At 46.2% G+C, this 23,211-nt stretch overlaps 1 protein-coding gene and 1 non-coding gene across 2 annotated transcripts in view; both read left to right on the top strand.

The window, feature by feature from the left end:
• Positions 1-9,489, top strand: part of FBL (fibrillarin) — a 14,481-nt gene extending 4,992 nt beyond the window's left edge. The window contains exons 3-9 of the mRNA XM_040327197.1: positions 1-51; positions 167-261; positions 3,353-3,523; positions 3,803-3,935; positions 4,042-4,154; positions 5,870-6,015; positions 8,415-9,489. The exon at positions 1-51 is cut by the window's left edge and continues 42 nt beyond it. Coding sequence (XP_040183131.1) covers positions 1-51; positions 167-261; positions 3,353-3,523; positions 3,803-3,935; positions 4,042-4,154; positions 5,870-6,015; positions 8,415-8,439 — 734 coding nt within the window. The 3' untranslated portion in view covers positions 8,440-9,489. The remainder of the gene's footprint in view (positions 52-166; positions 262-3,352; positions 3,524-3,802; positions 3,936-4,041; positions 4,155-5,869; positions 6,016-8,414) is intronic.
• On the top strand, positions 8,021-8,153 carry LOC120916672. The gene has a single exon (XR_005744082.1). It is a non-coding gene; the product is annotated as a small nucleolar RNA SNORA3/SNORA45 family (small nucleolar RNA).
• Positions 9,490-23,211: the final 13,722 nt, after the last annotated feature.

Here is a 23,211-nt window from a genome sequence, read left to right as displayed (position 1 = left end):
GAGGATTCGGAGCAGGAAGGAAAGTGGTGGTGGAACCACATAGACACGAAGGTAAATTTTCCTCCATTATTGCCCCGGAGTGTGTCCTGTAGAACAATGCAGGTCATCGCCCTGAAGGCTCGAGTCACGCCGGCCGCACGTTGACGCTACTTTTTGTGTTTTGCAGGAGTGTTCATCTGCAGAGGGAAGGAGGACGCGCTGGTGACAAAGAATCTCGTTCCTGGGGAATCGGTCTATGGGGAGAAGAGGATGTCGGTGGAGGTGTGTAGAAATGAAGCAGTTTGCATTAGTATGAATGAATGAATGAAAGACTTGTATAGCGCTACACATGCGAACTGAATCGCCTCTGGGCGCTTTTTCCAGCCAGTGTCTGCTTGGCTGTTGCGGTCATTTTACCCCGTAGGATCTCGACACGCTTGGGACACAGTCATACACACAGATATACATATATAAATACTGGGCCAATTTTTGGACAGGATCCAATTTACCTACCAGCATGTCTTTGGAGTGTGGGAGGAAACCGGAGTACCCGGAGGAAACCCACGCAGGCACAGGGAGAACATGCAAACTCCAAGCAGATGGTGTCGTGGTCGGGATTCGAACCAGCGACCCTTTTGCTGCTAGGCGAAAGTGCTACTCACTGCACCACTGTGCTGCCGCCTTGTCCTTCTAAGGCATGGGTGCTCAACCTGTGGCCCTCCAGCTGTTGCAGAACTACAAGTCCCATGAGGCATTGCAAGCCGATGACAGTTACAAGCATGACTCACAAAGGCTGAGGCATTATGGGAATTGTAGTTTTGTAACAGCTGGAGGGCCACAGGTTGAGCACCCATGTTCTAAGGGGAATCCTAATTCTGAACATCAGCAGCTTTGTTCACATGTAGTTAAAGTCTCATTTTGTTTTCTACAGCAGTGGTCTTCAAACCTGTTCTCGGCCCACTAACAGGCCAGGTTTTATGTATTACCTTGGGCAGAGGCAGACTAGAATCCTGCAATCACTAGGCAGGAAATGATATCACCTGTGATGCATTTCAGTTATCTTGCAAACCTGGCCTGTTGGTGGGCCTTGAGGACCCAACTGTTCTGTCACGCTACATCTTTCTACAACCTGTATCCCTCCAGCTGTTGTGGAACTACGTTTCCCATGAGGCATTAAGGGTGGCAGTTACAACTACTCCCAAAGGCATGATGGGACTGCATCAGCTGGAGGGCCCCATGTTGCTTACCCCTGCCTACATGCTGCATAAAGTTGGCCAAGTGGTTGAACAGGACTTTACCCCCCCTTTCCTTCCTGATGGCGGTCCAACACCGCCAGCAAGCAGATGACCACATCGGTAGCTGGCACTCATCCACAGCTTCAAGCGCTTTCCTGAGGCAAGCGACACTCTTCATTCCTCTTGTCGGCCACTTGTCTTGGAAAGCTGTGAGCCAGAGACTAGCGCTTGCCATCAATGCAGTTGTATAAACTGCACTGGCAGGGAAGGGGTTAAAGCGGAGTTCCACCCAAAAGTGAAACTTCTGCTTTGAGTACTCCTCGCCCCCTGACATGCCACATTTAATTTTTTTTTTTTTTTTTTTTTTTTTTGAGGGGGGTGGGTTCTTTGTTTTAAAGCGGAATTCCTGTCCCACTTCCTCCTTCTCCCTAGGCGACTCCTGTTCTCCCTAGGCGACTCCTGTTCTCCCTAGGCGACTCCTGTTCTCCCTAGGCGACTCCTGTTCTCCCTAGGCGACTCCTGTTCTCCCTAGGCGACTCCTGTTCTCCCTAGGCGACTCCTGTTCTCCCTAGGCGACTCCTGTTCTCCCTAGGCGACTCCTGTTCTCCCTAGGCGACTCCTGTTCTCCCTAGGCGACTCCTGTTCTCCCTAGGCGACTCCTGTTCTCCCTAGGCGACTCCTGTTCTCCCTAGGCGACTCCTCTTCTCCCTAGGCGACTCCTCTTCTCCCTAGGCGACTCCTCTTCTCCCTAGGCGACTCCTCTTCTCCCTAGGCCAGGGGTCTCCAAACATTCTAAACAAAGGGACGGTTTATTGTCCTTCAGACTCTTTGGAGGGACGGACTTTGGCCAGCGGGAGTGGAAAATTTCCTGGCATCAGTGGGAGTAAACATCTGGTATTGGGGGGAGGAATAGTGCTCCATTAGTGACGTCAGTGGAAGAAATGGTGCTCCATTGTCAATGTCAGAATAGGGTCTCATATCGGTGGGAGGGAAAGTGCCCTAAGGGCCGGATAAAGGCAAGCAAAGGGCCGCAGTTTGGAGACCACTGCCCTAGGCAATCACCTGGACATGAGACAGATCCCAGGAGATCGCCTATCCACTCCTAAAGCGTAGCGCGACTCGCACAGTACATGCTCGGCCGTGAAGCCACAAGCTGTCAGTCGGGTGCCCACAGTTCCAGTGGAAGAGCGAGCCTCCGGGCGGCGGCATCACTGGACCGTGGGACAGCTAAGTGGCGGTTTATTAGAAGTCGGCAGCTTTACTTTTTGTAGCTGCTGAGTTTTAATGAACGAAAAATAGCCTGTAACTCCGCTTTAACACTAGTGGGTGGTCAAGGGGTTAAATGTGTTCCCTCTGCGTGTTCTAACTGTAAGGGGGGTGGCATCACTGTTCCCGATCATTGGGAACAGAAGATCTGACGTCATCTTGTAGAACTGGGAATCGCCTTGTTTAAATAGGCAGTTCCCCGTTCTGCCTCTGTACAGCGCGTATGTGGGTCACCGGCGGACATCGAGTCCTTGGGCATGCCTGCTATCCTCCTTGCAGAGACCGACATGCACCTACAGCGGTTTGCGCAGGAGAGCCAACCTGCCACATATGACGGCTTGTCGGCAAGAGGTTGAAGCAAGCGATAAGACATGTGGAGCCTTACTTGTGATCTGTGAAGAGCAGACTTGTCTCTGAGCCACTTGTAACCCTTCGCTGGACTAAGGAGTGGCCCTCAGTCTTTTTTATTTTTTGGTGTGTGTCTTCCTAGGGCAGTGATGGCGAACCTCGGCACTCCAGATGGTTTTGAACTACATTTCCCATAATGCTACACTACACTGCAGAGTACATGAGCATCATGGGAAATGTAGTTCCAAAACATCTGGGGTGCCAAGGTTCACCATCACTGTCTTAGGGCATGGGTGCTCAACCTGTGGCCGCCCAGCTTTTGCGGCACTACAAGTCCCTCCCATGAGGCATTGCAAGTGGCTGACAGTTACAAGCATGACTCGCAGAGGCATGATGGGCCTTGTAGTTCCGCAACAGCTAGAGGGCCTTAGGGTTATTCTCTTGGTTGTAGGCAATCCACTCCTAATGTAGTATAGGTAAGGATGTGATACAGAAAGGCTAACCTGATCTTTTAAACTCTGCAGGAGGGAGAAACCAAGATTGAATACAGAACCTGGAATCCATTCAGATCGAAGTTGGCAGCCGCCATCTTGGGTGGCGTCGATCAGATCCACATAAAGCCCGGTGCTAAAGTCTTGTATCTGGGAGCTGCTTCTGGAACTACCGTATCCCACGTTTCTGACCTGGTTGGCCCTGTAAGTATTCAGATTGTCTATGCTTTAAGGAATCTACCCCCCCCCCCCCCCCCCCCCCCCCCTCCAGCAATTTTAGATGTTCTAGTACAGTGATGGTGAACCTCGGCACCCCAGATGTTTTGGAAACTACATTTCCAATGATGCTCATGCACTCTGCAGTGTAGTGGAGCATCATGGGAAATGTAGTTCCAAAACATCTGGGGTGCCGAGGTTCCCCATCACTGTCCTACTATAAAATCCTGCTCTTGCTCATTGTGTGTCGATGTTCTGTTTTGGCAGGAAGGCCTGGTGTATGCCGTGGAGTTCTCTCACCGATCGGGCCGCGATCTCATCAACGTAGCCAAAAAGCGCACAAACATTATCCCCATTATCGAGGACGCCAGGCACCCCCACAAATACCGCATGTTGCTAGGTAACGGTTACATCCTCATACGTGTTGCTATGTCTGTCGTTTCTTCGACCTGTTCACAATCGTAGTCTTCCTCCATGACTGAATCTCTAACCCATCGTCTTCCCAGGAATGGTCGATGTCGTTTTCGCCGATGTTGCGCAGCCGGATCAGACCAGAATTGTAGCCTTAAACGCCCACAATTTCCTGAAGAATGGCGGCCATTTTGTCATATCCATAAAGGTTGGTACAAAAGGGGGGGGAAATGTCAGTCTTCAATAGGATGTTGGAAAACTGAACTTTACAATGGACTTGGACTTGGGCTTCTACCTTACAAGTACCACAGCCTTTTCAGTGACACCGTGCTTGGGGGGGGGGGGGGGGGGCATTGTTGGCGCCATGTTTCTGGAATGATGCACGTTCTAGTATGAAGTCACAATCATATACAGAGTATGAAAACGTACAGCTTGAGCCAATGCATTTCGGAGGAATGGCCTTACCCCTTTTTTCAAGGCTTTTGGTACTTTCTTACAGAGGTGGGTGGGCTCCGTGGTGGTACCTGAATTTTTTATTTTTTTTTTGCAAATGCAAAGCTTGTCTTCTGCCATATCTCAAGCCTGCAATTTGGGTACTACCACGGAGCCCACCCACCTCCATAAGCGAAGTACCAACAGCCCCGAAGAAGGGGGCAGCAACTTTTCTGAAACGCATTGGCTTAAGCTGTATGCTTTGCTTTTATGATTGTAACCTCATTACCTACACTTCTTCCTGTGACAGCGGCCTGTGCTCCTCTAGGTGCATGCTGTGTTTCCTGCATTGGGCCACTACAGCAGTGGTCATCAACCCCTGTCCTCGGGGCCCACTAACAGGCCAGGTTTTATGCATTACCTTGGGGAGATGCAGACTAGAATACTGCAATGGCTGATCAGCAAATGATATCACCTGTCATGTATTTCAGTTATCTTGCAAACCTGGCCTGTTGGGCCCCTGAGTGTACAGGGTTGATGACCACTGTACTACAGGACATTGGTAGTGACCGGGGGGGAAGCTAGTAGCTGACCCTCCATGAAGTTATGTGAAGATTCAGGACAGTGGTGTCGGGTCTCGCTGCCTACTGGAGAGAAAACGTTCCATTTGTTGCAGGAACAATGACTTTTGTTTTGGAAGCTTCAGCTGCTCGAGAGCGAACTTGTTAAAAGTACAGGTTCCCTTTAAAGTTTTTATGTAAAGCCAAACCTATTTTTTGGGGGCGAAGATAGGAGTATGGGAGAGGTAAGCCCCCTCCCTGTTCAAGTCTTTGTGTCCCATATAGAAGATTCCTTTTAACTTCCTGCCCTTAAAGTGATTGTGAAGTCTTGTCTTTAAAAAAAAAAAGTGTTATACTTGCTGCCTCTGAGCATCTGGTTTTGCACGGAGCAACCCAGATCCTCCTCTTTTTAGGGTCCCTCTTCTGCACTCCTAGCCACTCCCTCCTATCGAGTGCCCCCCACAGCAAGCAGCTTGCTATGGGGGCACCCGAGCAATCACGGCTCCGTGTATCCATTCAGACGCGGAGCCCCGCCCCCCGCTCCTGATTGGTTTTACTGACTTTGGCTGAGACAAGAGTCCCGGGCAGCTGAGAGAGATGGGGTTCAGGTAAGTAATTTAAGGGGTGCTGGGGAAGCTTCTACACACGATTTATTTTATTATCCTAATGTAAAGGCAGAAGGTGCATTCTATATACAACTCCTTTAAACATAACGGGAAGCAAGGAGAGGATTCCAAACTAAGTCAAGCCAGAGAGACTCTTTTTATTGGGAACATGGAAAAAACTTGACAGGGGTTCAAACCTTTAGCCCCCCCCCCCAAAAAAAAGCAATCTCCCTGGTTGCCCCCAGCCTCAAGATTGTCCAGTGATTTATTTTTTTCTTCCTTTTCATTGCATCACAATATTAAGCCTCCATTTTTTCTTTTTTCAGGCAAATTGCATTGACTCGACAGCGGCTCCGGAGGCCGTTTTTGCATCGGAAGTGAAGAAGATGCAGCAGGAGAACATGAAGCCCCAGGAGCAGCTGACCCTGGAGCCGTATGAGAGGGACCACGCAGTGGTGGTCGGCATCTACAGGTGGGTGTGATGGAGCAAAGCATGAACTGGCTACTTCTGATGTTACTACCAAGCTGCTTATTTCTAACTTTGTGTAACATCTGATGATTGGCGTCGTTCCCGTATATCACTAGAGTTCAAGTGGTTACACCTCCTTCCGCCACTTTACCGGAACCTTAAAACCAGTTGGTGCTTCCGCTGGCTGATCGGAGAGAGACAAACAAAGACCGGCTTGGCTTTGGTAACCTGGAAGCGATGACCTGACATCACTTCCGGGTTACCTGGAAGTAAACTGTGCCATTTTCAAAGATCAAAAGCGTATGCGGCACGCCCAGATCGTTTATTTTTATTTTTTTTAAGATATGTTAATTAGGTTTAAGACAAACCAACAAACTGAAAAACATACAAAAAAAACACCAGACAACCTGGTCATAAACGTTAGGCAATACACAAAAAACAGAAAAATAAACAGACATCAGTGCAAAATATAAAGTAGGCACAGTGGTAAAAGGCTCAGGTATAATAATACCGGGATATAGCAAAAGCGGAGGTCCAAACATTGGAGATCTGTGAGGCATGACCCATCAATGGTCAAGCAGAGTAATCTTGAATGCTTTTAAGGGCAAAGGAGGGTCTTTGGGGTCTTGTAGATCCCAGATCTCTCCATAAAAAGTACCTCTCGTATGCCTATTTCTATCAGGATGTTTACCTTCCTTGTGTAAGCCGTACATGTGACCACTTTTCAGTTCAAGTTCAGATCCTCATAGGGGGTGGTATCTTTTTCCAGAATTAAAGGAATACTGTCCCAGGCCTTCATATTAAACTGTTTACCTAATAATAATAAAAAAAAATCCTGTTCCTTTAACCACTTCAGTCTCGGAAGGATTTCCCCACTTCCTGACAAGGCCATTTTTTGCGATACTGCACTGCGTCGTTTAACTGACAATTGCGCGGTCATGCGACAATGTACCCAAACAAAATGGATGTTCTTTTCCCACAAATAGAGCTTTATTTTGGTGGCATTTGATCACCTCTGTGGGTTTTATTTTTTGCGCTATAAGCATAGTGCGACTATCTTGAGTTTTTTTTTTACTTTCCGCTATAAAACATATCCAATAAAAATGTGAAAAACATTTCTTCATCAACTTGGGCTAATATGTATTCTGCTATATATTTTTGGTGAAAAAAATCCCAATAAGCTTACATTGGTTGGTTTGCACAAAAGTTATACCGTCTACAAACTATGGGATAGATTTAAAGCGGAGGTTCACCCAAAAAACAAGTATACAACATTATTCAGTATACTCAAACATGTACAGTATGCCATTTTTTTTGGGGGGGTGTACATACGGTTTTATTGGTATTTTCCTTCCGGGTACTCGCTCCCGCAGGAGTGGGCGTTCCTGTGCAGTGCCGCAATGTCATCTGGGACTTCGCCCAGATGATTGACGTGCCTGAGAAACTCCCCCCGGCGGATAAGACGCGTCACGACTTTCCGAAAGTAGCCGAACCGCGAGTTGGCTCTATACGGCGCTTGCGCAGTCGGCTCTACACGGCTCCTAGTCGGTGCGCAGGCGCTGTATAGAGCCGACTCGCGGTTCGGCTACTTTCGCAAAGTCATGACGCGCCTTATCCGCCGGGGGCAGTTTTTCTCAGGCACGTCAATCATATGATCGAAATCCCAGATGACATTGCGGCACTGCACAGGAACGCCCACTCCCCCGGGAGGAAAATACAGATAATACCGTATGTACACCCCCAAAGAAAAAACAGCATACTGTACATGTTTGAGGTATACTGAATGTAATGTTATATACTTGTTTTTTTTGGGTGAACCTCCGCTTTAAGGACTTAATAATTTATGTTTTTTTTTTTTTTTGTTTTTTTTACTAGTAATGGCGGCGATCGGCTTTTATTTTTTTTTGCGGGACTGCCACATTGTGGCAGACAAATTGAACATTAAGTGACACTTTTTGGGGACCATTAACGCCAATACAGTAATCGGTCCAAAAACAAAAATGCACCAATCGAGACTAGAGTCACACCTCTGCACTCCTAGTGGCTTTGGTGTGCTAGAGTTTTCGAAGAGTAATTGCTGATCTTTATTCTCTGGTTGGTTCTTCATTGTAGCTCAACCAGACAACGGTACAGCAACATCCGCCCACCGATCGTCTCTTCTGTGTTCTGTATGGGGAGGAATGATGTGCGGGGGGGGGGTCATACTTGTAACTGTCAGCCTTGCAATGCCTTATGGGACTTGTAGTTTTGCAACAGCTGGAGGGTCACCAGTTTGAGACCCCTGATCTAAACTCATACAAAGGTCCGCACTGCTCTCAATGTACACCTTCCTTCACTCACCTCTCTGTATTGTATAATGCTCTCTCCCCCAAATTAATTCCCTTTCTGTTCCCTTGTTGCAGGCCTCCACCGAAACAGAAGAAATAATCCGGACTCTCCAAAACCCTTTAAGACTTTATTTTTTATATGTTTGGCAACTTATTTTTACGCCGATTTTTCTCCTTGGAAGAGCGATGATTGCCAGGACTACCCAGAATTTGTCATCTACCTCTCCCGCCTGAGCTCAGCAGAGCCGACGTTTGAGGATCACAACCATCTCCATTTAATAGAACATTACAGAGAATCGACTCCCTTTTTATAACGCCATCGTCCCTGCCGTAGTATGAAGAGGGGGGGTGCAAGCAGTCGTGTTTTTAAATGCTGTAATCTAATAGTAACCAATCAGAATTCGTCTTGTGCTTGATTACAAAATTGGATCCTGATTGGCTGCTATGGGTTACAACACTTTGGAATTGGCCCCCTTTTTTTTTTTTATTGGAAACAGCTGAAGTTTTGTTTAGCGCATGTAGGTACCACAGATGCATCGCATGCCGCCCGTAGGTCCGAGATGCTTTGCCATTAAATGAGAAATATAACCTGATCCCTTCTGCTTGGATATTATTATACGAGGAGGTGTGGAGATTTATTAAAGGACGTGTCCACTTTATCCATTTCATATAAATTGTATCTTTGTTATACCACCTTTAATTGTGGCGGGTTTCCAGTTCCATTGTTTAGATTGCAGTAGTAATGTCAATGTTGGGGAAGATTTAGTTAAAATAAAAAGCAGACGGCTGGGTGCCCAAATAACATTTTTCTTTGTTCTGACCAATCAGTGATGTTTCTTGGGCTCCTGCCATGCCCCTGAGGAAGTGTGTACAGTGTTCTGCTACTGTACTGGGAGACAGAACTGGCACATGAGTGGACAAGCCCTTTAAGGGTCATTTTTCTTTAATGTCAATTCCTTATTAAACATTGCTGCAGAATTGAGTTTTTATTGAACACCTTTTTAGGAAGAAAAAAAAAATGAAAAGAATGATTTAATTTTTTTTATTTTATTTTTTCACCTCCCCCCTTACCTTGCTATTGTATATTTTTATATGATGTGATAAAGCTGGAACAGAACAGTTTATGGAAGTAAACAGTTATCTATAAATACTTGATCTGTGTTTGAATGATTTGTGTTTTTTGGGAGGGGGGGGACATGGAGAACACTTTGCATTTACTGGTAAAATTCCAATATACCTGAACTTTGACCCTTAATCTCCATAGGCGACAGCATTCACCTAGGCAAGCATCCTTCTGGAAGGGGGGGGGGGGGGGTGTGAAATCTCCATACTTCTTTTTTAATTGTAGTGATTTTCTTTGTAATGTGAACACATCTTGGCTGTACAGTGTCAGGGTTCCCTCGGAACTCAAAAGTGTAGGCTGCAGCCTTAATATTTAAGCGGAGCTCCACCCTAAAGTGCAACTCCCACTGATCGGAACCCCGGTGTCACATTTGACACCTTTCAGGGGGGTGCAGATACCTGTCTAAACAGGTATTTGCACCCACTTCCGGACAGACTGCGGGCATGTCACCTCCCGCCCCAGTACACAGCGGAAGCCAATCGGCATGCGTAGCGCGACTCCCGCATGTTCTGTAGGGAACCGGGCAGTGAAGCCGGAGCGCTTCACTTCCTGGTTCCCTCACCGAGGATGACGGGGGGGGGGGGGCAGCAGAGTGACGAGCGATCGCTCGTCTTCTGCTGCAGACGGCGCTGGAATCCAGGACAGGTAAGTGTCCTAATATAAAAGTCAGCAGCTGCAGTATTTGTAGCGGCTGGCTTTTAATATAATTTTTTTAGCGGACGTCCGCTTGTAGGACTGTCAGTAAAATGTGTATATTCAGGGCGCCCCACGCATTCGAATCCTGACAGTCTGTGTTGGAGAGGGTAGCAAATCTTCACACCCTTTAAGGCAGCACTCAGGGAGACAAGCAATCTCTAATGGAAACAGAAAAACAAACAAGGTGCCTCTAAGTGCAGAAGTATAAAACATTTAATATCCCCTAAAGGGGTTGTAAAGACAAAAATATTTTCCTCTTAAATTAAAGTCTGACAGTAGCTGATAAAGTAAAAAGTAATGTTTTGCATTATAACTAGTTTGATACCTGTTGAGCTCGAGCTGTTTTATTCACCTCCGTCACTCCTGAATCATTATTCTCACTGACTTCCTGGTTTGCGGTGCGCATTCATTCTTGCTACATCACGGCCTAATGGGAACTACAGTTCCCATTAGGCTTAGCCTCCATGCCTGTGAGGGATAAGAGAGCATCTTCACGCAGGGCTGTAGTCATAGGGAGGGGGTGAGCACATTCTGCTTTCCACCATGCAAAACGGCTCAGATGCTGGTGGAAAGCAATTGGAGGAGAGACAGGAAATGGCATTTTCAAACCTGGATTACTGTATTTTGGAGGTCAAAAGGAAAAACGAGGTAAGTGATATTTAAATGCTCTAGCTTACAGCAATCAATTGATCTAATAAAAAACGAACCTTTAGTGTTCCTTTAAAAACACTTACAAGAAAGTGGATGAAACAGGTAAGTGCGTCCAGGAGATGTGGCAGGGCAGTCCCAGTCTGTGATGGTAAAGTTTCCAGGGAAGTCCACGAGATAACAGTCAACTTGTGCTGTGAATGTTCAGAGGACACAATCACGCTGGTGCCTGTGGATGTCAGAGGAAGCGAGACAGAAACCAGCATGGAACACAAACAGGAAGTGTCATAGAGGTGGGACGTCTTTCGGAACAGCTCATTGGTTCAGTCTTCAGCCAGTGACAATGGTTCCATAAGAGCTTTAAAGCGGTGGTTCCCCCTAAAACAAATTTATAACAATACATTCGTAAGACTGCTTACACTGCGGGTAGGCTGGCTTTTGTTTTGTTTTTTTTAGTACATACCTCGATATCGCCATTTCGTCCCTTGGCGGTGGGCGTTCCTAGTTGATTGACGTTCCTCCGACGGGCACATACTGCGCGTCACGACTTTCCGACAAGCCGAACGTCATTGCGCAGGCGCCGTATAGAGTCGGCTCTATACGGCGCCTGCGTGTGTGTGTAGGGGGGGTGTGTGTGTGTGTTGGGGGGGGGGGTGTGTGTGTGTGTGTAGGGGGGGGATGTGTGTGTGTAGGGGGGGGATGTGTGTGTGTGTGTGTGTGTGTGTGTGTGTGTGTGTGTGTGTGTGTGTGTGTGTGTGTGTGTGTTGTGTGTGTGTGTGTGTGTGTGTGTGTGTGTGTGAGTGTGTGTGTGTGTGTGTGTGTGTGTGTGTGTGTGTGTGTGTGTGTGTGTGTGTGTGTGTGTGTGTGTAGTGTGTGTGTGTGTGTGTGTGTGTGTGTGTCGTGTGTGTGTGTGTGTGGTGTGTGTGTGGTGTGTGTGTGTGTGTGTGTGTGTGTGTGTGTGTGTGTGTGTGTGTGTGTGTGTGAGTGTGTGTGTGTGTGTGAGTGTGTGTGTGTGTGTGGTGTGCTGTGTGTGTGTGTGTGTGTGTGTGTGTGTGTGTGTGTGTGTGTGTGTGTGTGTGTGTGTGTGTGTGTGTGTGTGTGTGTGTGGTGTGTAGTGTGTGTGTGTGTGTGTGTGTGTGTGTGTGTGTGTGTGTGTGTGTGAGTGTGTGTGTGTGTGTGTAGGGGGGGGGGTTGTGTGTGTGTGTGTGTAGGGGGGGGGTTGTGTGTGTGTGTGTGTAGGGGGGGGGGTTGTGTGTGTGTGTGTGTAGGGGGGGGTTGTGTGTGTGTGTGTGTAGGGGGGGGGTTGTGTGTGTGTGTGTGTAGGGGGGGGTTGTGTGTGTGTAGGGGGGGGTTGTGTGTGTGTAGGGGGGGGGTTGTGTGTGTAGGGGGGGGTTGTGTGTGTGTGTGTGTAGGGGGGGGGTTGTGTGTGTGTGTGTGTGTAGGGGGGGGTTGTGTGTGTGTGTGTGTAGGGGGGGGGTTGTGTGTGTGTGTGTGTGTGTGTGTGTAGGGGGGGGTTGTGTGTGTGTAGGGGGGGGGGGGTTGTGTGTGTGTGTGTAGGGGGGGGTTGTGTGTGTGTGTGTGTGTGTGTGTAGGGGGGGGTTGTGTGTGTGTGTGTGTAGGGGGGGTTGTGTGTGTGTGTGTGTGTGTGTGTGTGTAGGGGGGGGGTTGTGTGTGTGTGTGTGGGGGGGGGGGTGTGTAGGGGGGGGTGTGTGTGTGTGTATAGGGGGGGGGTGTGTGTGTGTGTGTGTGTAGGGGGGGGGGGGTGTGTAGGGGGGGGGGTGTGTGTGTGTGTGTAGGGGGGTGTGTGTGTGTGTAGAGGGGTGTGTGTGTGTGTGTGTGTAGGGGGGGTGTGTGTGTGTGTAGGGGGGTGTGTGTGTGTAGGGGGGGTAGGGGTGTGTGTGTGTAGGGGGGGGGGGGGTGTGTGTGTGTAGGGGGGGGGGGGTGTGTGTGTAGGGGGTGTGTGTGTGTGTGTGTAGGGGGGTGTGTGTGTGTAGGGTGTGTGTGTGTGTGTGTGTAGGGGGGTGTGTGTAGGGGGGGTGTGTGTGTGTGTGAAGGGGGGGGTGTGTGTGTGTGTGTAGGGGGGGGTGTGTGTGTGTGTGTGGGGGGGGGGGTGTGTAGGGGGGGTTGTGTGTGTGTGTATAGGGGGGGGTTGTGTGTGTGTGTGTGTGTAGGGGGGGGGGGGTGTGTAGGGGGGGGGTGTGTGTGTGTGTGTAGGGGGGTGTGTGTGTGTGTAGAGGGGGGTGTGTGTGTGTGTGTGTGTAGGGGGGGTGTGTGTGTGTGTAGGGGGGTGTGTGTGTGTAGGGGGGGTAGGGGTGTGTGTGTGTAGGGGGGGGGGGGGTGTGTGTGTGTAGGGGGGGGGGGGTGTGTGTGTAGGGGGTGTGTGTGTGTGTGTAGGGGGGTGTGTGTGTGTAGGGTGTGTGTGTGTGTGTGTAGGGGGGTGTGTGTAGGGGGGGTGTGTGTGTGTGTGAAGGGGGGGGTGTGTGTGTGTGTGAAGGGGGGGGTGTGTGTGTGTGTGTAGGGGGGGGTGTGTGTGTGTGTGTAGGGGGGGGTTGTGTGTGTGTGTGTAGGGGGGGGGTTGTGTGTGTGTGTGTGTGTGTAGGGGGGGGGTGTGTGTGTGTGTGTGTGTATGTGTATGTGTATGTGTAAACACACCTTTCCCCGTTCTTCAGTGTCATTGATCATCTGTTCCCTGATTAGGTAAACATGATCAATGACATCACACGTCCAACCCCACCCCCCTACAGTTAGAAACACGTCACACTTAACCACTGGTGGGCGCTGAAGCGGTTAACTCCCAAACTGCAATTGTCATTTTCACAGTAAACAGTGCATTTTTATAGCATTTTTTTGCTGTGAAAATTACAATGGTCCCAAAAATGTGTCAAAATTGTCCGTCCTAATGTCGCAGTCACGAAAAAAATCGCTGATCGCCACCATTAGTAGTAAAAAAATTTTTTTTTATAAAAATGCAATAAAACTATCCCCTATTTTGTAAATGCTATAAATTTTGTGCAAACCATTCGATAAACGCTTATTGCGTGTTTTTTTTTTTTTTTTTTTTTACCAAAAATAGGTAGAATACGCATCGGCCAAAACTGAGGGAAAAATAGCGTTTTTTTTTTTTTTTAAGATATTTTTGGGGAATACTTATTATAGCAAAAAGTAAAAATATTGAATTCTTTTCAAAATTGTCGCTCTATTTTTGCTTATAGAGCAAAAAATAAAAACCTTCTGCCGTGATCAAATACCACCAAAAGAAAGCGCTATTTGTGGGGGAAAAAAGGACACCAATTTTGCTTGGGAGCCACGTCGCACGACCGTGCAATTGCCAGTTAAAGCGACGCAGTGCCAAATCGCAAAAACTGGCCGGGTCCTTTACCTGCCTAAAGGTCCGGGTCTTAAAGCGGGGGCACACCCTAAAAAAAAATTTTTCTTTTTCTACCATGCCATCCAGCATACTAGCGCGAGCTACAGTATGCCTTTATTTTTTTGCGCCGTACTCACAGTTTAATCCCGTAGTTACGTTTTAGACTCCCCGCGAGGAGTAGGCGTTCCTATGCAGAGGGGAACATGATTGACGGCCGGCTATGGCGCGTCACACTTCCCGAAAATAGCCGAAATAGGACTTGGCTCTTCACGGCGCCTGCGCAGTCAACTCCTAGTCTGTGCGCCGTGAAGAGCCGAGTCCTACTCCAGCTATTTTCGGGAAGCGTGACGCGCCATAGCCGGCAGTCAATCATGTTCCCCTCTGCATAGGAACGCCCATTCCCCACGGGGAGTCTGAAACGTAACTACGGGATTAAACTGAGTACGGCGCAAAAAAATAAATAAAGGCATACTGTAGCTCACGCTAGTATGCTGGATTTCATGGTAGAAACTTGTTTTTTAGGGGGAACCTCCACTTTAAGTGATTAAACCGGTACAATTAAATATGGTGCAGTGCCAATTGTGACCACTAGAGGGCAGAATTTACAGGAGAGATTGCCAGCTCAACAAATGGATTCTGCATTAACTGAGCTTGTGGAGCTCTGCAGATTTTTGTCTGATATTGTTATTTTTTAGGACACACATCTCTCTTCCGTCTACAAATTGGTTAAAAATGAAGAATGGGAGGAAGTGGCGTTTATCCCTAATATATTGCAAGCATATGGGTCAGCAAAGTCACAGTACTGGATAAAAAAAAAACATAATAAAAAAAACTTATTTACAAGTGATATTCTCTCTATGCAAGTACAACAAAACAACTGTTGCTCCTGATAGAATAGCTGGTGAGTTCCCAGGGGCGGACTGACAACTCATGGGGCCCCCGGGCAATAGAAGATTATGGGGCCCCTCTGGCTTACAGATGGCCGCCAGGAGGTAGTGCAGAGGCGGGCAGCTAAAATCTTGGGATATTCACATTAAAAGCATGTCGGTTTCGGACATATCAGGGACAGATCTAAAATAAACACAGATTTTTACATACTGTCCCTGGTTTTACTAAGCCTGACAACCCGGATGGGGGGCCCTCGGGCAGTGCCCGAGTGACTCAATGGTCAGTCCGCCCCTGTGAGTTCCTAACTTCCTGTGCTACACTGAAATGGCGAGAAGTGTTGCCGGCCCCAAAGTCCTTCACCTTCATGGACTACAGACCAATTCCTTCCACATGTTATTGAGGGAGACGGTTGCTAGCTCTGCTCCAGGCTGACAATGACACTTCTCCAGAGATACAGGACAGTAGTGACTGTTGTCACCCTAGGGACAGGATCACTTAAAGCGGTTCTCCACCCTAAAGTGGAGTCCCGCTGATCGGAACCCTCCCCCCTCCGGTGTCACATTTGACACCTTTCAGGGGGAGGGGGGTGCAGATACCTGTCTAAAGACAGGTATCTGCACCCACTTCCGGCCCGGCATACCGGGCAAAAGACGGGCATTGCGTCACATCCCGTCGCCCCCCCGTTGTGTGCTGGGAACACTCGACTCCCAGCACACAGCGGGAACCAATCGGCGGGCGGGCGCGGCGCGACTCGCGCATGCTCCATAGGGAACCGGGCAGTGAAGCCGCAGCGCTTCACTTCCTGGTTCCCTCAGCGTGGATGGCGGGGGGAGCAGCAGAGAGACGAGTGATCGCTCGTCCTCTGCTGCGATCGGCGCTGGACTCCAGGACAGGTAAGTGTCCTAATATTAAAAGTCAGCAGCTGCAGGATTTGTAGCTGCTGGCTTTTAATATTATTTTCCCGTGGCACATCCGCTTTAAAGAAGAAAGCCTGAAAAATAAAAATAATGCATCCACCACCCCTGAAGGGCCAGTATTTAGCAATATATTACAACGGCTTGTTGCTGGGTTCGGGGCTCAAAGTAGAGAGTAGACATGTGCAATTTTTTTCGTTACGAATACGTTTTCTGTCAATTTTCGTTATTTTAGTTGATTCGTTAACATACGAATGAACAAACGGTTTAGCGCAACGAATAACGATATTTTCAAAATAACGAATATGGAAAACAACGAAGATACGAAAGCAGAAAAACGAAAACAGAAACAACGAATATACCGAACCCAAAAAAAAAAATTATTACGAAAAACAAAATGAACGAAAATGCAAACTTACTAATATTCGAAGACCGAAAAGAAAACAACTGAAATGCCGAACAAATAAAAAAAGAAAATCAAAACTAACGAAAAATAAATTACGAATCTTCGGAAAACGGAAATGAAAACAACGAAAATACGAAATAATGTAAATTAGCTTTGGTTAGTACTGAAATATTTCTGGACATTGACCAATAGCCACTGAGCGCTGTCCCTTTCCTCTGAAGAGGTTTGTTCCTTCCCCCAATGAGCTTCTTTCTCATTACCTCCTGGCTCCTTGTGTCTTTTTCTGTGTTAGACTGCAGTGCATCTCATTTCTAGATTTGTATTTGTAATATCTGACATATTTTAGTTTTCTTCTACGTCAGACTTCATTCTAGACAGGGTGTGTGTGCGCTAAGACAGTCAAGTCAATCACAGTAAAGTACGAATTACAAAATTACGACGAGTAGTGTGTCAAATAAACGTAAAATGTATTCTAACAGAATTACGAATGCAATAAAATCTACAAAAGTACGTTTTTACAATCAAAGGAAATTAGACATGAAAATACGAATGATCATAAAGCAACGAAAATATATTTCTTACGAAAATACGAACGCGGCATGATGGAAAATATAATGTAAATACAAATAGCAAAACAACGAAAATTAAACCAACGTAAAAACGAAGGAACGAATAAAATCATTTTAAAAATACGAACGCGGCAGAATACAAAATATAACGAAAATACGAATCTCGATTCAACGAAAAATAAACTAACAGAAAAAAACGAAAAAAAAAGTGTTACGAAAATACTAAAGAGTACGAATACGATAACTAACGTCTTACGAAATTACGACTCGTTACGAATCACGATAAACGAACAGAAACGAAACAGAAATAAACAAAGGCCCAGATTCAGGTACGACTTGCGCTTTATTTGCGGAGGCACAGGGCAACGATTTTGCCCTGCGCCCACGCAAATATTTTGCGCTGCCCTCGATTCACGGAGCAGTAGCTCCGTAAATTGCGAGGGCGCGCCGGCAAAATTGCCCAGCGTAAGCGCGCGCAATGTGAATGATCCCGCCGGGGGCGGGAATCATTTAAATTAGGCGCGTTCCCGCGCCGATCGTAAAGCGCATGCTCCGTCTGGAAACTTTCCCGACGTGCATTGCAGGAAATGACGTCGCAAGGACGTCATTTGCTTCAAAGTGAACGTGAATGGCGTCCAGCGCCATTCACGATTCACTTACGCAAACGACGTAGATTTTAAATATCGCGACGCGGGAACGTGGGTATCCTATAGCATTGGCTGCGCCTGCTATTAGGATGTGTAACCTTACGCGAAACCCGACGTACGCAAACTACGTAATTTGTGTACGCAGGGCTCGCGCAACGTTGTGAATCGGTGTTAGTATGCAATTTGCATACTATACACAGATCACAATGGGAGCGCCCCCTAGCGGTCATCGCTAGAATGCAGCCTAAAATCTGCGTGGCATAAGAGCCTTATGCCACTCAGATTTTTAGGCTGCAGTCGGCGTAACGAGTTCTCTGAATCAGGATAACTTGTTACGCCGGCGCAAGTCAGCAATTGCGCTGCGTAACTATGGTTACGCAGGCGCAATTGCTACCTGAATCTGGCCCAAATTTTTTTTGCTGTGCACATGTCTAGTAGAGAGTGTTGCAGAGGACTTTTTCTGCTCGGGCAAGTTTCATTTATAGCAATAGAGCCATCAAGCATGGGCAGTGGCAAACGTTCTCGGCGCTCTCCTACACATTTTGAATAAGTGGACAATAAAAGATGGAGCCAATAACCTCATGATTGTTGCAGGGCCTGTATGAAGTGCGACATTTTCCTTTCACTATATAAAATATAGTGCATGAATACACCCAAGACATGCATGGGTGTGTGAAAAAGAAAGATGTTGACCTGGATATGCCATAGAAAAAGACAAAGGGGGGGGGCAGCCCTGGGACTTTGAATGTGGTGAGAGAGGTTTAGCCAATGTTCACAATGAACAATGAGACAAAATCAATGGGCCAGATTCACAGAGAGATAGGACGGTGTATCTCCTGATACGCCGTCATATCTCTGACTTAGGCCGGTCGTATCTATGCGCCTGATTCATAGAATCAGTTACGCATAGATATGCCTAAGATCCGACAGGTGTAACTGTGTTACACCGTCGGATCTTAACTGCAATTTAAAAATGGCCGCTGGGGGCGTTCTCGCTGATTTACGCTGAGAAATATGTAAATCAGCGAGATACGCCAATTCACGAACGTACGCGGGCCCGACGCAGTGTTGTTACGACGTTTCCGTAGCGGTTTTCCCGGCGTATACTTACCCCTGCTTCTATGAGGCGCAGCCAATGTTAAGTATAGCCGTCATTCCCGCGTCAATTTATTATTTTTTTTAAGTTGTTTGCGCACGCCGATTCTCAAAATCGCTCGTCGCAAGTTACGCTCACGCCAAAACCACTGACGTCCTAGCGACGTCAGTGGGAGCAATGCACGCCGGGAAAATTCGCGGACGGCGCATGCGCATTTAAATCGGCGCGGGGACGCGCCTGATTTAAATAGTACACTCCCCCTAGCCATGGAATTTGAATTCCGCCGGGGGATTTATGATCCGCCGCCGCAAGTTTGGAGGTAAGTGTTTTGTGAATTACCCACTCGCCTCTCAAACTTGCGGCAGCGCATCTTAAATCACATAGGTCACGCGGATCTAAAGATCCGCTGATCTATGTGAATCTAGCCCAATGTATTTTCAATAAATACAGGAGAGTCAGGACGCTCTCTACGTTGCAGATAGAGAAAGGAGTTGTGTGTTAGTGGGCGTCCTAACTCTCCTGTAGTCCAAGGGAGGGGGGCGAGCACGACACTCCACACCAGGGAGAAAGCCTCGCATTACTGTGTGGAGTTACAGACAGAAGAACAGGAAGTGGGGATTTCTCAGAAGAAATAAGGACATTTAAAAGCAAAATGGAAGGATGAGGTAAGTGAAGGAGGACTGCACTAAGGTAAAGGAAGCTATTTAGGGGGGAAAAAAACAAAAATTGTACCTTTACATTTAAGTGGTTAAAGAAAGAAGAAGGAACAAAAAAAAAAGGGTCCTTTTAAATAATAATAATAATAAAAAAGCAGGTACTAAACACCACCTAAATAAATTAATTTGGATAGTGTTCTATGAAGGGGTAATTGTCAAAGCACAGAAAAATAGCCGGTTAATGAAGTATTACTGGTAAGTGGTTAAAGCTATTTCACTTGTTAGGAATGATGTAAATAGGGTACAGAAGAATTGGATAATATATATATATATTTTTTTTTTAAACACGCGCTAACTGACCTCTGTAGCTATAAACACTGTAGCGCAGGGGGTGCCCAACATTTTGAAGAGCGAGGGCCACTTAGGCGACTTGGTAACCGGTCGCGGGCCACAATGAGCGGAGCGCGTGGACGGCAAGGTCTATGTCCACTCTGCACTTTGCCATAGACATCTATTATATCCTGCAAGTATGGCGCACTTTCTGAAAGCGCACCAAATCTGCAGGTAATAACAGAAGTCTATGATTCAATAAAGGTAACCTGCAGGTGCATATCAGTTTGAAAGCAGCCTAGTAATCATTGCAGAACAAATATGCTTTATATATATATATATATATATATATATATATATATATATATATATATATATATATATATATATATATATATATATACACACACACACACACATATATACATACATATATATATATATATATATATATATATATATATATACACACACACACACACACACACACATACATACACACACACACACATACATACACACACACACACACACACACACACACACACATACACACACACACACACACACACACACACACACTGTGATTTTAGAAATAAGCTTACCTTTAATTCCAGCATTCCATTCAGGTATCATCGGCTGTTGGTATGGAAAATCTGTGCACCACGGCTGGACCTACTACAGGTAGGACCAGAATTAATCAAAAAAATGTTATAAATATAAAAATACAGCTGCTCCCCAAATTCAGGTGACTGAAGCAATATGGAAAATGTGAGGGAGGGGGCGCTATGTCTAATTAAATCGTGAACATATATAAACATATATAAACATAATAATAAATGAATAATAGTCCATGTATGAAAACATCCAAGTATGTTCTTATGACAAATCAAAAATAAGTAATAAATAAATGAAAAAAAAAAAATTGGATAAAAAAAGTGTTCACAAAAGTCCTTTAGATGAAACTTTTCATGAAGTAAGATCTGTGTCTGGAAAAAACAAATGAAGCCTCCACCAAAGAAATAACGTTCACCCGACGTGAATAAATAGATTGGCTCCTTACCAACTTGAGTGGACCCTTTAGTTAAAAAGAGGTCAAATCAGCCTTGTTACACAACTGTAACCATGGAATGAGCAGGTGAGGACATCTCAATCAGCAATAAGACAGGTAACAGATCTCACATCCCATCGAAAAATGCAAAAGAAAGGTCGCAATAGTATATTATCCTTTATTAAAAGCAATATAAAAAATGACAGGACAGCCAAATGGCCTCTTACTTGATAAAGTGCCAAAGTCCCGGCACTGAGGCTACTGCGCGTGTAATCCAATGCACCAAATATTACAGAGAGCGGGTCCCCGTGTATCTCCGTAGGTGGTGTGCGTTCCAGCTCTACCACCAGGACCCGGAAGTAGCGTGCGTCAGCGTGACCAGTGTGTCTTCATTTATTTATTACCTTTAATTTTTGATTTGTCATAAGCCAGGGGTCTCAAACTCAAATTACCTGAGGGCCACAAGACAAGTTTTCATATGCCATGGGGGGCCGCATGCAAACTTTCAAACTTCAAAAACAACAGTACTGGTGTCAGCGAACACATTATTAACCCCCAGCACTGGTGTCAGCGAGCGCATTATTACCACCAGCACTGGTGTAAGTCAGGCTTTGACAAATTTGCTTGGAATCTAGGAGCCAGCTAAAAAAGTTAGGAGCCAGAAAACGCACCCCGTCCCGACGAGCTTGCGCGCAGAAGCGAACACATACGTGAGCAGCGCCCGCATATGTAAACGGTGTTCAAACCACACATGTGAGGTATCGCCGCGATTGGTAGAGTGAGAGCAATAATTCTAGCTCCTCTGTAACTTAAAACATGCAACATGTAGATTTTTTTAAACGTCGCCTATGAAGATTTTAAAGGGTAAAAAAGTTTGTCGGCATTCCACAAACGGACACAATTTTGAAGCGTGACGTGTTGGGTATGAATTTACTCGGCGTAACATTATCTTTCATAATATTAAAAAAAATGGGGATAACTTTACTGTTGTCTTATTTTTTAATTAAAAAAAGTGTAATTTTTTCCCAAAAAAGTGCGCTTGTAAGACCGCTGCGCAAATACGGCGTAACAGAAAGTATTGCAACGATCGCTATTTTATTCTCTAGGGTGTTAGGATAAAAAATATATATAATGTTTGGGGGTTCTAATTAGAGGGAAGAATATGGCAGTGAAAATAGTGTAAAATGACATTAGAATTGCTGTTTAACTTGTAATGCTTAACTTGTAATACCAACGGCCACCACCAGATGGCGCCAGCTCACATCTGGTGGTAATAACTTGTAATACCAACGGCTCACCACCAGATGGCACCAGCTCAAAAAAAAGATGGCACCAGCTCCCCTCACTTCCACCCTACCTGAGGGCCATTTATAACTGGTCCGCGGGCCGCAAATGGCCCGCGGGCCGGTACTTTGAGACCACTGTCATAAGCACATACTTGGATGTTTTCATACATGGACTATTATTCATTTATTATTATGTTTATATATGTTTATATATGTTCACGATTTAATTAGACATAGCGCCCCCTCCCTCACATTTTCCATCATCGGCTGTTGCTGTCTCAGGCAGAGTGCATTTGATATCACTCCGCCTATGACAGGAGCCAGCGCTATACAGGAAGCATTGGCTTATGCAGTTCTGCTCTGCAACCACTTTCTTCCTCTACCACTAGATTCATTCACAAAACAGATGCTCTGGGGTGTGGGGGGGGGGGGGGGCAGCGACCAGCAATCTGGGCACCCCTGCTGTAGAGCAATTCACCCTAAAAGTGCAGGCAAAGTGTCTTTGTTTAACCACTTAAGACCCGGACCTTTAGGCAGGTAAAGGACCTGGCCAGTTTTTGCGATTCGGCACTGCGTCGCTTTAACTGACAATTGCGCAGACGTGGCTCCCGAACAAAATTGGCGTCCTTTTTTTCCCACAAATAGAGCTTTCTTTTGGTGGTATTTGATCACCTCTGCGGTTTTTATTTTTTGCGCTATAAACAAAAATAGAGCAACAATTTTGAAAAAAATTCTATATTTTTTACTTTTTGCTATAATAAATATCCCCCAAAAACATATATAAAAAAAAAATTTTTCCTCAGTTTAGGCCGATACGTATTCTTCTACCTATTTTTGGTAATACGCGTTTATCGATTAGTTTGCACAAAATCTATAGTGTTTACAAAATGGGGGATAGTTTTATTGCATTTTTATTAATTTTTTTTTTTTTACTACTAATGGCGGTGATCAGCACATTTTTTTGTGACTGCGACATTATGGCGGACACATCGGACAATTGACACATTTTTGGGACCATTGTAATTTTCACAGCAAAAAATGCATTGTTGACTGTGAAAAATGACAATTGCAGTTTGGGAGTTAACCACTAGGGGGCGCTGAAGGGGTTAAGTGTGACCTCATCTGTGTTTCCAACTGTAGGGGGGCGGGGCTGGACGTGTGACATCATTGATCGTGTTTTCCTATATCAGGGAAC

This window comes from Rana temporaria, chromosome 10, assembly GCF_905171775.1.
Source record: "Rana temporaria chromosome 10, aRanTem1.1, whole genome shotgun sequence".
Taxonomy (NCBI): Eukaryota; Metazoa; Chordata; class Amphibia; order Anura; family Ranidae; genus Rana; species Rana temporaria.
The sequence above is the reverse complement of the archived record's forward strand: the minus strand, read 5'-3'. Positions and strand labels throughout refer to the sequence as shown.